This window comes from Pieris napi, chromosome 3, assembly GCF_905475465.1.
Source record: "Pieris napi chromosome 3, ilPieNapi1.2, whole genome shotgun sequence".
Lineage (NCBI taxonomy): Eukaryota > Metazoa > Arthropoda > Insecta > Lepidoptera > Pieridae > Pieris > Pieris napi.
Window position 1 is genome coordinate 11433602 of NC_062236.1, and position 13901 is coordinate 11447502.

Below are 13901 nucleotides of genomic sequence, written 5' to 3' on the forward strand. Positions count from 1 at the left end.
CTCATAGATAACGGATAAGCACAAAAAATTTCATCAAAATCGGTCAAGCCGTTTCGGAGGAGTATGGCAACGAAAACTGTGACACGAGAATTTTATATATTAGATATTCACAAATATAACAATGGACTCGCGGCTCGAGTTAGATGTTTCACGCAGTTCGTATAACTGAGTCATGCAGGCTCACCGCCTATTTTCAATAATTAACTAATTTCAGGAAATTTCAAGAGAAATAAAGTTATTATTTCGTTCGGAAATTCTGCCGAAATAAACTATGCAGCCATCTAATTTCTTATGCTTTGACTACAAAATACCACACAGTTTCTAATGGATTGGATGTCACCCCAAACACTGAAGCTCAGCTCATAGAAACCCTAGCCAATGAAGCATTCATTTATCGAGGACATAAAAGTTAGCGACGCCCAATAAAACGATGAAGACGAATCTGTTCTACTTATAAAGCTGTTCTACTTATAAATCTTCTTTTTAGAAGATGATATAAGTAGAACAGCTGGCCCTATGTGGCTACGTAAAGCTAGACACCGAGAAGAGTTGAAGCTCTTAGAAGAGGCCCATGTCCAAGGACAAGCTGTAAAACAGAAATTAATCGGCTTGCCGTTTAATTATTAGTGTTTATAGTATTTCATATTTGTATGTACTAGGATATAATTTGAAATATTAAGTATTATCTGTTGTTTATATTATATTAAATTTCAGTAGGTATTTATGTCTATTATGTTTTCTGTTTTCTGTTTCATATATATGGTTTATCTATTTAATCTGTTTTGGATTTGCCTATTGTCTAAGTGTTTTGTTTTATAATATGTATGTTATGTGTATAAATAAATGAATGAAAAAATAAAGAAAAAAGAGACCCGTAAGGGTCTTGGTCTCAGATGCGCATTTATTTAATTTATATTCTTTCGCTGTAAAAGAAGAAAAGTTATATAAATTTTTCCTCCTTCAGTAATAGATTTAAATTGGTGCTATCGATTAATTGCGAAACTGAAATAATTTAGCTAACGTGTCATTCCCACCATTTTATCAATTGTGAGGATAATTGTTATTGCTTCTTCTGCGTCGGATTCTAAAATTATTCAATTTATTTATTCGTTTGCTGGTGCTTTAAAAATTGAAAATGGAATTATAAAATAGAGTTAGATTTGTAGTTGCAACTACAATCTGCGCTTACAAATCACTGGAATAACGTCATACCCTATAACGAAGTTATTCCTAAGGAAATATATTCTCGAACTTAGCCACTGGGGGCTTTAGGTTGGAGGAACAGTACACCCTCCTGGTTTCTCTCGGTGCAGAGCCGGAATTAGAGGTCTGGAGACTTCGCAGACATAAAGGAGTGGAGGACACCTGGCCCCAAATTATTTTCTAAATAAAATGAACAATATTTTTCTGGCGAGAATTTCATTCAATATTTTATTGTGAACCCAAGTAGATTCTTTTAGTATTTAAAAACACATAAAAATACTTATATTAAAAGAAAAGTTGTTACTAGTTGTTAGTGTTTACTAGTCGGAATTTAAAACTTTTTTTTCGAAGTCTCTATTGTGAGCAAGCCCGCCCCTAAAGTGTTTTGTTTAAATAATTAAGGAGCAAAGCTGATTTTTCATGCGTATAACTTTCTTTAAAAATAAAAAAAAAACAATTTAAATTCTTTATTTATAAAAAACAATTATAAATAGATACACATTTACGCAATATCACAATTAAATTGCGGTTTTAAATAAATTCGATTGATTTTGGTCCCATAAATTGACTAGACACTACACAAGTCGATCTTGAGACCTGCATAAAAGCCTCTCTTTAGCCGACTATATTAAAAACTGTTTTTGTCTTGCTGTATTGGGGCAAGCTAAAAAATGAGCGAAAGTAACAATTGAGCAAAGTCTAAATTCCTTCCACATTAACATTTTTATTCATATATTAAAATATTATTTTTCACACGTAAATGAATCCGAGATGGTCTCAAATTAAAAATCTCAAATTGTACTTGTAAAACAAAATTGTACCTATTCTAGGTCCAATAAGTAATATCATTCCTAATAAATATATCAATATTTTATTTGGACAGGACTCAACATAGATTTAGTTTAGTTCTCGCAGTAGATATGTAATAGTACCAGTACCAACTTCTAAGCTATTAATACTAAATTTCCTTAAAACTTTAGAATATCATACTTATCACCTATTTCATTATTTACGACAAATACATCAGTTCTATACCTAATATTGATAAAGATGTTTTTTTTTTTCGTTTTCAGTTTGTCCAAAAATGTGTTTCATTCGAAGGTTTGTCTTTGGTTAAAAAAATTGACAATAGTAATCTGTGATGTTAGACATTATAAGTTGTGGCTTGTCTACATCTGTATTAATCTGATTTTTTTTCCTGTAGAGTTTTTTGTAGTCTATGTCCTTTTATCTTTAAGTGGTAACGTCTCATCGTCATAGTCTACCTTTCCTAGTAGAACAGGTTCAGATCCCTTCTCAACATTATCGTCTTCTTTGTTATTATACGGTATATCCCGTTTTTCTAATTCTTCAGCAACGCTTCTGAATAACTCACTGAAAAAAATTAGGTCTTATTATTTATGAATATCGGCCACTTTCTAATGCGTAGAAGTATCATATATTCTAATAAAATAAATGTATAGTCAAAAATGATATTGCTCAAACAAGAATTAAATATAAATAATAACAAAAACGTTAAAAAGAATTCGTGCAACGGGTGGCCATATACCTACTAAGCGAACTCTTGCAGGTAACCACAATTAAAGAAAATAAATAATAAAATATACTGATCCGTCTAACGGACAGGCAAAATAGTCAGTAGTAGTAATAGATTTAGCTTTATCTTTTTTTTCTTTAGACAGTTATAAGAGTTTAAAAAAAACTTACTGGAATGTAGCAGACTTCATATTCTTCGCAAGGTAATATAGGAACAGCCAATCCCCAAACTCACAACCGTTGACAACGTTGATCACGTTATACGGATTAAACTTGCTCTTGGAGATATGCCGGAACACAATTTCGTTGAATCTCAATGATCTACGGAACATAAAGAACGACACGAACCGCCATACGACACCTATAACAAAAAATAATGTAAGGAGCTAAATTGATAAGGTCATTGACACTAATAATGTGACAGTATAAGTATTTGCTTCCCTTTCTAAATATAAGTTTTAGTATATGCTTAAAAGTCTCACCCAGAAAAGACGCGATGAAAAGGAATAGGAACCAGAACCACAGAATGACGTAGATCTTCTCGTGGATGATGTTAAGAGCCATAACACACAAAGCGTCATGCTGCTGAATGGATCCACTAGGACCATACTTGTGGAACACACATTTCGTTACCTACAAAATAAGAGGCATTATAAAGTCATCATTATCAGAATGATACATAAATAGGTTGCTTATACCAAGTTCGGGCTTTGTATCAGTAATCATAGTTATAAAGTTTATAATTCATACTAATATAATAGATAAATATAAGAGATATTTCTTATGTTTTCCAAAGAAGAGTATTTTTTTTTAAGTAAACTATATTAAAACATAAATGTAAGAAAAAAAATCAAGAATAAATCAATTCCTTTAGAAAGAGATTTATCATATCTGATTATAATTATATCTGTACAAATGATTTATAAACCATGCTTGTCAAATACAAATTGACAGCTGACATTGACACATGTCACAATGTTTGATTATAAGACATTCCAGTTTCCTAACAGTATCTTGAGCAAGTTTTTTGTCGCGTAGGTTCTGGCTATACTAACCTGACTGTGACATGAGTATTTACTTTAAATACTCATTTAGTGTGTGCTGAAGGGCTACCTGTAACCTACCCTTAGGGCTGAGATATCGACATAATTAACATGTATGTGCGACTTAATGCGTTACCGACTAAACCGTCGCTAGACTTAGCGTTTCAAGTAGGTAGATTATATAAACGTTATCAGAAATTAAAAGTTACCTTTGGGAAAACTAATTCCAATGGATCTGTCATATCACCCCAATGTTTGAATTTCATTACGTTAAGCCCCAAACTTATAAAACTGCCGTGAAGGAATTTGTTGACAATCCATACTTGAATCATCACGTGCAGAAGATTTAGGACCTCCATGGATATCAGCCATCGAGACCAGGTTCTTGTAATTCTTAATCTGAAAATTATTTACTAGTAAACTCATAATAACCCAAAATAAAACTCTTCAATATCCAAATTTAAAATTATAAAGTTCTTACTATATCAGACACATAGTACATCTTACTATTTTTACTTTATGAAATAGTTTTAATTAAAATATTGATTTTTATATGTTCTAAACTATTATTTGGACATTTCGATACAAAAAAGTTGAACAAAAAGTAGTAGTTGTTTTTAGAATCGCTTATACTGTCATAGTTGAAACGCGAAACATTCAAATTTAGGTTCAGTCGCCACGTCATGGTAAGAATTTTCATGAAAATTGAATGAACGAAATCTGATTACCGCCAAGGTCGCGTAGAAACATAAACGGGCTGATTTTCTCGACGTCATCGTATGAATAAGCGATGCATCTCAATTATAGGTTGTCAATAGTCTCGCAATAAAAACTCATAGTATAGGTAAAAAGCAACTCTGAAAATCACTAAACAAACCTCAATAAAATATCTTTCTTGATAAGATCCACTCGGCTCTCCAGAGTCTGCTTCGAAGGAACGTTGATGCTACCAGCCTGCATGTCTGTATCGTGTAAAGCTAAGCTGGCATATTGAAGACCCTCAACTAAAGCTTTTATTCTGCCTCCTGAATACATAAACTTTATTATAAATAAAGTAATTAGATATTGTCATACTAAAGTCCCAGAAAGAGAACCTAAAATATTCTGGTATTCACTCACCGACCTAAATAAAAGCGTAATGGCATACACGAGCATACACGAGGTATGTCAAAATCCATAAGTAATAATCAGCTCTAAATCTCAACTTTGAATTTTGAAAATAACAATACCCTAAGAAATATGCTGATAACTTTATCAGTAATGTATGCTATTGAAATCGAAATTACTTCCGCAAATATATCGACTTTGTTAACGTACGCGCTGGAAACTACGAAAGTATAAGTGTTCTTAAGTCATCGGGGTGCTTTAAATAATAGAGGATTTTGTTTTTACTCTATATTAACCATACGCGTACAACAATAGACCATGTGCGAAATAAAGAAATGTTAATTGCTATGAAAGGAATGAATGCAATGTAACTATTGAAGAGAGTACCTACGTCTGGCTATACTCTCGGGGCATAACTCTGTCGATTAAGGAATTCACCACGCTTATAAAACTATCAAAGTCTGAGCGAGTAAAATGTACAAGCTCGTACGATAAGAAATATGTACTTTTATACCTACTCGTTTAAAAAAGTACTTCAAATCATCAACGTGTGGTCTAAACTGCCACAAATAGAATATAACTACTATATTTACCTTCTTTGCTCTTCCAAATATAATGCGGAATATAGAAGCAGATCGATTGAATGAACAGAACGAAGGGAACCCATTGGTAGTAAGTATGGCGGATAGTCTCGTCTGATTCGAGAATTGGCCCAACTCCCGGATGCGGCAAAAATCCACCTTCCAGTAAACTTTCGTTGTAATGTCTGACCTATGTATTCGAATCAACATGAGAGATCATATTTTAGCTTAACAAGATATGAATGTTGTAAGTCGTAAGGTGTTGACAAATGTGGCCTAGTAGTTGTAGCGTTTCATCCCTGTGTAGTCGTAGGTTCGATTTTCGGTTAGGCACCGATGGATGAAAAACATCGTAACGCAGCTGGCATGCCTAGACAAGATGTCAAGTACAAAAGACTGATCACCTACTTGCCTATTAGAGAAAACAATTGATAACGAAACAGATACAGTCTGAGGCTAAGCTAAGCACGTTGACCCAAGGGTTGTAACGCAACTGGGTTCTTTTAAATCGTAGAGTGTGCGTTGGTTATTAATTATTTTATTAGCTTAGGAACTTTACCAGCCCTAAATGTTGCGCTATATTTCAATTCAGGTAAACAGGGGCGAATCACAAAGGACTGGAATTATCTTTTACTTCATCAATAATGCTATAAAATGTATCTATCCTAAAGCGGACTGAATGGTTACAGAATTTGTTTATACATCAATAATGGATATCAAAGATAGAATATTAATATCTTACAATAGTAAACGTGGCCATGAAGAAACAGTAGGTCTGTATAACATGTGGTGGTACGCCCTGGTCGGACAAACACTTGATGTGCTCTCCGAAGTACTCTCTCCCACAGACAAGGATCATGAAGCAGAGAAGCAAGACCACAGTCAACTTATAATGAAGCTTGAAAACCATGTTGTCTATAATCGGCTTCGAATAGTTGAACCGCATGCGCGGTGTCAACGCTTTTATTGATGACATCATCATCATTTTGGCGTTTTATTTGTATCACCGGTTTAACAATAAACATTTAATTTTAATAGTGGTGATTTCTGAAAAGAGAGAAATTAATGAAATTATAAAACAACTCGCTGATTAATAAACTTAAATTTGAAAATTCGTACACTAAATGCTGTATACAGTATACACTACTTTCTTTAAAAATAAATCTTCAAAATACATACGAAATATCGCTAGACACTTATGTGCACAACAATCTCTCAACAACTCAGTTTACTTCTAGAAGAATTAACCAACAAAGCAATAAGAACTTCTTTACAGATAAAACGTTAATATAATTTACAGAATTTTTGGGTCAACGCAATCGTGGTTACGGAGAGCCTCTGATATTTTAGTACTGATCTACAATATAATAGCACTCTCTTAAAGAGGTATAGTCAAAGACAATATAGAATAAAACAAAAGGATTCTAATACTGCTCAGACCTGGTCACGTCACACGTTAATAAGGACACATGATAAGAAAGATATTCTACAAATTAAAATAATTAACTCACTTGAAAATCGCTGCAATTAACACTAGCAAAGACGTGCGATTCACTTAAGGTTGTGTCAGAATATGTCGTATCGGTTCTGATAAGATATGACGAGCGATGATAAACCTCAAAAATGATTAAACGTTTGAAGTTTCTAAGAATGCACCTGTATCAAACAATTACAAAGAGAACTTAAAGGCCACGAACTAATCTAATCGGCAAGTAGGTGATCAGCCTCCTGTGCCTGACACACGCCGTCGACTTTTTGGGGCTAAGGCAAGCCGGTTTCCTCTCAATGTTTTCCTTCACCATTCGAGCGAATGTTAAATACGCACATAGAAAGAAAGTCCATTGGTGCACAGCCGGGGATCGAACCTACGACCTCAGGGATAAGAGTCGCACGCTGAAGCCACTTGGCCAACAAGGCTCGGTATAGGAGATCCAGAAGATTAATCCCATGCTACTTGTAACATTGGATATACTAATAATTTTGTTTATCTTCACTCTTGAACAACAAAATAATCATTTCAAAGACTTACATGCGTCATCCCCGAAGGTAATTCGTAAAAAGACTACTTTGATGAATTGAATGAGCCTAATAGCCTAATCTTCTTCAGAGGCGCTGCGCCTGGATGATAATAAGACTTGCAAGGACCTTTACTTGATCGTCCCTCGAGGTCTAGTTCCCTCCACTCTGTCTGACACAATAACTTTTTGAAGTGAAACTTCTTTATGGCGCATGAGAGTAAAATTTTTACAGAACGTCACGAAAATGTGCAGCGTTTTTGTCGAAGAAATAAATTTAAAAAATTGTATTCATTGCATTAATTTTCGACACTTTAAATATTTTAATGACAATTAAATTCATTAAATTCCTAACATATCTTTCTTTTTTCCCTCCCTTTAAGTCTCGGAAATCTAAAGTTTTAGATTTGTATAAATATGAACAAGACACAATATTAACAACATGGTATATTTAATAAATTATATACATTATACATTGAAATAAATAACTAACCTTAACATAAACTAAAATATATTATTAAAAGGAGTCCCTTTAGGCAAGGTTCCAATATGAACAACATATATCACTTCTGACATGTGTACTTTGTACGCACGCACTTTTTTCTTAATCTGGACCTCTGCATGTTACATGTCCAAACATCTCAGGATCCGTGGGTAACAAATCGATAGACTAGTTTATATCTGTAACCGTCTTAGTATGTATCATAGTATTAAGTAAATTGGAAGCGCTATCACCTAATTCGGCACATTTTCCTTTAATAGCTTTAAACCGTTGTCTTAGTTTTTATTGACGTTGGTTTAAACGATACCGTATCATTGATTAGTTATTAGTACTGATAATACTGTATTTCAGTTATTCTTATATTTGTTTTAAATCCGTATAGCATTAACACAGCCATAAATAATAGGTATCGATTTAATAATAGTAATAGCTTTGGTCGATAATGTATTTAAATATTAAAAAATAATTGTAAGTCCTCGCTAACTTAGCTCCTTCCAGTGGCTCAGAAATTTCCTGGTCATTTCATTTTATATTCGTTATGTATTAGGTATGGACGTATGTTTTATTAGCCACTGTATGAGGTAATTAATCTAATAAATCATGTTTATATCGTTCAGTATTAAGTTAAGTAGTACGCGCTTAAACCAAAGATATTGAATATAAATTTTGTTTGACTCTTATCCTACTATGTCTCCCCTATGTCAAAGTCCATTTCGTTTTTGGCATAGTCATACTCAGCACTAAGTCTTGACTCTGAGTCTTACTCTCAGGGATTTGTGGTAGCAGCTGCCCACGGAAGTGTTTCCGAACCAATTAGACTTAGGGTCCTTTAAGAAAAGAGCGTACCAATTCTTAAAAGGCTGGCAACGCACTCGCGAGCCCTCTGGCATTGACTGTCCATGGGCGGTGGTATCACTTAACATCAGGCTAGTCTCCTGTCCGTTTGCCCCCGTTCTATAAAAAGTGATAATTATGACTAGGTGATGATTCTGGTTTCAATTACAAATAAAATTTTCCTCATTGGGTATAAAATTAGAAAACATATGATAATTATTGATACAGGTTTAATATAATTCCACAGAATGCCACAACAACAATTTATTCGCATCATTTGTATAAACTTTTTACTATAATATATTATTCTTACCTTGGACTATCGATTTAAAAAGCAAGATTAAATATTGAAAACCTACCATCAAAATCAAATGAATTAACATAATATGAAATCGTAATCTTTTTTCTCAGTTTTGCCACGACATAAACAACTAGTTTGTGTTTCACACGTCAGATGGCGCTCTTTAGACGTTGGAACATTTCTATATATGCCTTATCCGTTGCCTTATTTGATAAGATTTAGTATCAATACGTTCACAGATAACCTCGATTTTTATCCTTAAACGAGAAAAGTGACCTGAATTCTCTTTATTACATTTATTTCTTACAACTTGTTTACGGTTAAATTTAATACCATTTGTTCTGGCTTCGCTCGTGGTTGGTGGATTATTAACAAATCACTCCGAAGAAATTTTTTTTTATTTTACAGGAGGCAAACGGGCAGACGGCTCACCTGATCTTAAGTGATACCCTTGCCCATGGACACTCACATTGCCAGAAGCCTCGTAAATGAGTTGCTGGCATTTTAAGAATTGGTTCGGAAATACGTCAGTGGGCAGCTGGTTCCACATAGTGGTGGTGCGCGGCAGAAATTGCCTTTTATAGCGGACAAACAACGTGACGCGTAATTTATACCGGGTGGTGCAAAAGTACTGGCACTAAAGAAAATTTGTTTATTTTTTTTATATGACCGTTTTACTCCCCAAGAACGTGGAATAATCGTGTCAATGTTCTTAGGGAATAAATAATCAGTGATAAAAACACAACGTGAATTACGTCGAATATCTTGTATGTCATTTCTGACCTAGGCCGATTATTAGATATATACTTAAGATTTCGTAACATTCAGTCGCAACTTAAAGCTTTGCAGAGAACACATGCAAGCATATATATATGTACACATACGTTATATTTTTATGTTATATGATCCGCTACAAATTAAAGAATAACTACGATCTCTCATTATCATTATAAAGGCTCTTCTCACTTTTAGAAGATTTATACCTACTTTAATAAAAAGTTATTCCAATAATTTATGTTGAAAGTCTTAAAGTCTCAATTAAATAAAGTGTAATATATACCTACAATATATTTGGTTTAAAAAATCTTAAAATGTGTACAAGATTTCTTCATTTTACTCAAAGAGACATAACATTTACTTTAAATACATTTACATCTATGAACGGTTTTTTAAACAACAAAGCTAATTCTCGGTATTTATTTTCTCTTAAGTATAATAATTTAAAATTCCTATCGTTTCGTGAACAAATAGTACCAGCGTAACCACATACACCATTGCACACACAGACTATTTACACAGTATATCCCTATTCACACAGACACACAATCATAAAACGTGTTTGTGTGCCGTCTGGAGCTAGCTGGACTGCATTCCAGTAAGTTACGACGCTGAGAACGTGTGCTAAATTTTTATATGTCTCAACGTGTTATCTTCTATCTTTCACTGTCTGGAGGCAGTCGTTCTGTTGCTATGGGGCGTAAAATCTGAAGGCTTTAGAATTTTATCTCATATTATTGTCTATATATCGCTGGTACCCAGCGAGATTTCATTTCTTTTGTAGTTAGGATTTCTTAGCAGTAACTTAGTGTACAGTCAAATGATTTGATTCTTATAATTGTTTTAGATACATTTAGGCATTTACGAATTAATAAACAGCGCGTGAACCAATAAGTTACGGGTAAAATAGCAGCCACATTAAGATTCTGTTCCTACTTTACGTACGAACCACCAATAAAACTTCATTACAAATTCACTCCAGGTTTTATGTGTAACATGGTTAAAGGCCTGTCCGTAGACAAAAGCCTTTTAAACGACAAGCAGTCTAAAAGATTAGAATAAAAAAAATTACTTTAAATTAGACTTTATTTTGCTGTTTAACTATTTTTTTAAAATAATTAATTATATTTTAGTAGTGTGTGGCTGTGATGCGCAGCAATAAGGAAACCAGCATATGTACTTGGATTTTGTCTGTTTTAATATTGATTAAAGTATGAAAAGTAGTATTTGGAGATCAGAATTAACTTAAGTTTGATACTTAACGATGCATAGTAATACATGTCACGTGACGAAACACCTAATTTCATATCGCATAACGCAAGAACTTTGTCTAAGGCCTGATGACATCGTCCAGCGACAACTTGACCACGATTTGACCCGCGCTTGCGCATGCACACATTACAATTCACACACATACAGATCGCACACATTGACGGAAACAAGTTTTGGAATACACTGTGTGGGTGTTTAAAAATGGAACCTTGACTTCGTATAGGTGGTCCGAACTTTTAAAACAGAAATATCTATAGATATTCGACCTTATTGTATTTGTAAACGATTGATTAGATATACTTTTTGCAATAGAAGCTTTTACGTAAGCATTTTAAGAACTTATAATATATATACATATATGTAACTATAGTCCCACTATCATTTCACGCAGTACATATATATATTTAATAGAAGGTAATTATATAGTAGCTTGGAAGGTAATTATTTAACGCATTTAACATTTTTACAGTTTTTTTTAATTTAATTTGATTAAAGTTACGAGAAACTAGTATGCTGCATACCGAAATTTTTAAGCCCATCAACAAAGGCCACAATTAAGGGCCTTTATCGACCTCTTCCCACCTTTTTTGCTTCGTTATTTTGTCCGTAAAGCGAGAGGAAATACAAAAAAATACATGTAATTGAGAGAGATAGAAGATGACCCGTTAGGAAAGTAGATGGGACTACTACGTTTACGCGTATAGGGTTTGGGTCGACACAGCCGATATCGATAAAAGTAGTGGTCAAAATCAATTTAAATTAAACACTGCTTTTAATATCAGACACACCAACTGACAGATAATGTTATCCTTTGATTTAACTCAAACCCAAACTCAAAATATCTTTATTCAAGTTGGTAACCAAGTACACTTTTGAATCGTCAAGTTAAATTAATCGTAAATTTACATTTACTACCAGTTCGCAAGTCAAGGGCGTAGAGCGGGTAAGACTTAACTCTAGGTATCACTGAGAGAGAAGCTCCGAAACGTTCCCGTGGAGATGGCGACCCGTAGTATATATAGAGATTTGTAAATATTTTTGTGCAATAGATATAGCGATAAAGCAAAAGGTCTTCTAACAACAAACATTCGACGACTACAGAGGTGGACAACGAAGGGCTGATATATCATTATTTTCTTTAATACTGTGCGTATTTATCAATTCTGAAACCAATATTTTTCATTTGCCGTTTCAAACTACGCTTTCGTACTAAACTACCTTAGAATTATTCACAATTTAGATTCATTACATAGGAATTGATATCAATCAGGACGTGTATCCTTCTATAAATGCTATCACATGTACAGTAGGTCTTAGATCAAGGATATATCTATCAAGGCGACCACAGATAATATGTAGTTTTACACCGCAACATCAATTGGATCTATAATGTCCGCGATATTGAGTTACTTTATTGTTTATCCTCTGGCACAATTCTCTTGTTATTGTGATAGTTTTAGTTTAAATATCGATGTATAATACTACATACAACATACATATCTATCTTCAACTAGTTTTGTATCCATGGGTCACGCTGATTAATGCTTTTAGCTTACTTAAACCCAGAAAATTGGTTGAAAAGGCAGCATGCATCATGATCTGATAGGTTGGTAGTCCAAATAAGGTTTCGTAACAGAATCACCGTATGATCATCACCGTAAGAGGCGTATTAACTCAAAATTTCATCCGCACCATCTTGATGGCTAGAAATCTCCCGCTTAACTAGACATTTTCTTTTGCTATGGAATCGACTCCCGGTGGGGATTTTCCCTGGGAGATACAACCTCCAATTTTTTAAATAAGGAGCATACTCAATCCTCAAAGGCTGCCAACGCACCCACTAAAATGGGTGACCCTGCTGCGACGACTGCTCTTTTTGGGCGTCTTGTAGGCTCAGCGGCCCCTATGCTATAAAAAAGGATTCGATATAAGAAGAAATCAAATTCGTTGATGACGGTAATTTATCGATAACGTGTCACCACCGGAATTGGGTACATCCCTTAAGTTCCATAGATATTGAGAGGTCTGAACGAGTTTCTACCTGCTTCGACAGGGTGACTCAGACATTCATCATGCCTTTATTGTGCCTTATTTATTACATATACTTAGTTACTGGACCTCGTGAGGGGCAATTATTTATGAGGTTTTTAATTTTTTATATCTATAAGGTAGCGCAGGGTAGTGTGAGGTAACGATATAATCAAGAAATGATTAAGAGTGGAACCAGAAATACTTTTTAGAAAATGAATCAATTGATATAGAACATAGAGCATTTTTTTTTATATAACAGGGCAAACGGGCATGAGGCTCGCCTGTAGGAGTGATACCTATGGACAATCTCAATACCAGAGGGTTCGCGAGTGCGTAGCCTGCCTTTTAAGAATTGGTACGTTTCTTAAAAGATGTACCAAGGAACATATGTACCAATATTATCGCTTTCGAATATCAATTACATTGTCAGGCCGATTCTTAATAAAATAAAACAAAATTTTTTGTTTATTTAAAAAAATCACCAATGTAAACTAAAATTGACAAAATGTCTGACGTCTGCCAAGAATGTCTTTGTGTTAATGGTTTCACTATAGTACTACTAGTACTAGGAATTGTTCTCGTGTTTGGCTACATTAGGTATTGTTAGTTTCGATAGTTTATAAATATTGTGAATTGCGAAATACGTTTAAAACTGCGCGCAATAAAAAAACCCAGCACTCGAAATAGGCAAGTAGAATT

The 13901-nt window shown here is 34.0% G+C and overlaps 1 protein-coding gene across 1 annotated transcript; it reads right to left on the reverse strand.

The window, feature by feature from the left end:
- Positions 1-1655: 1655 nt before the first annotated feature.
- LOC125063464 (innexin inx7) lies at positions 1656-7054 on the reverse strand. The gene is made up of 8 exons (XM_047669918.1): positions 6982-7054; positions 6213-6517; positions 5483-5660; positions 4660-4807; positions 3992-4181; positions 3222-3372; positions 2911-3100; positions 1656-2577 (listed from the first exon to the last, which is right to left on the reverse strand). Exons 2-8 carry the CDS (start codon positions 6453-6455, stop codon positions 2421-2423), a joined length of 1257 nt encoding a protein of 418 aa, XP_047525874.1. The 5' UTR covers positions 6456-6517; positions 6982-7054; the 3' UTR covers positions 1656-2420.
- Between the last annotated feature and the right edge of the window lie 6847 nt (positions 7055-13901).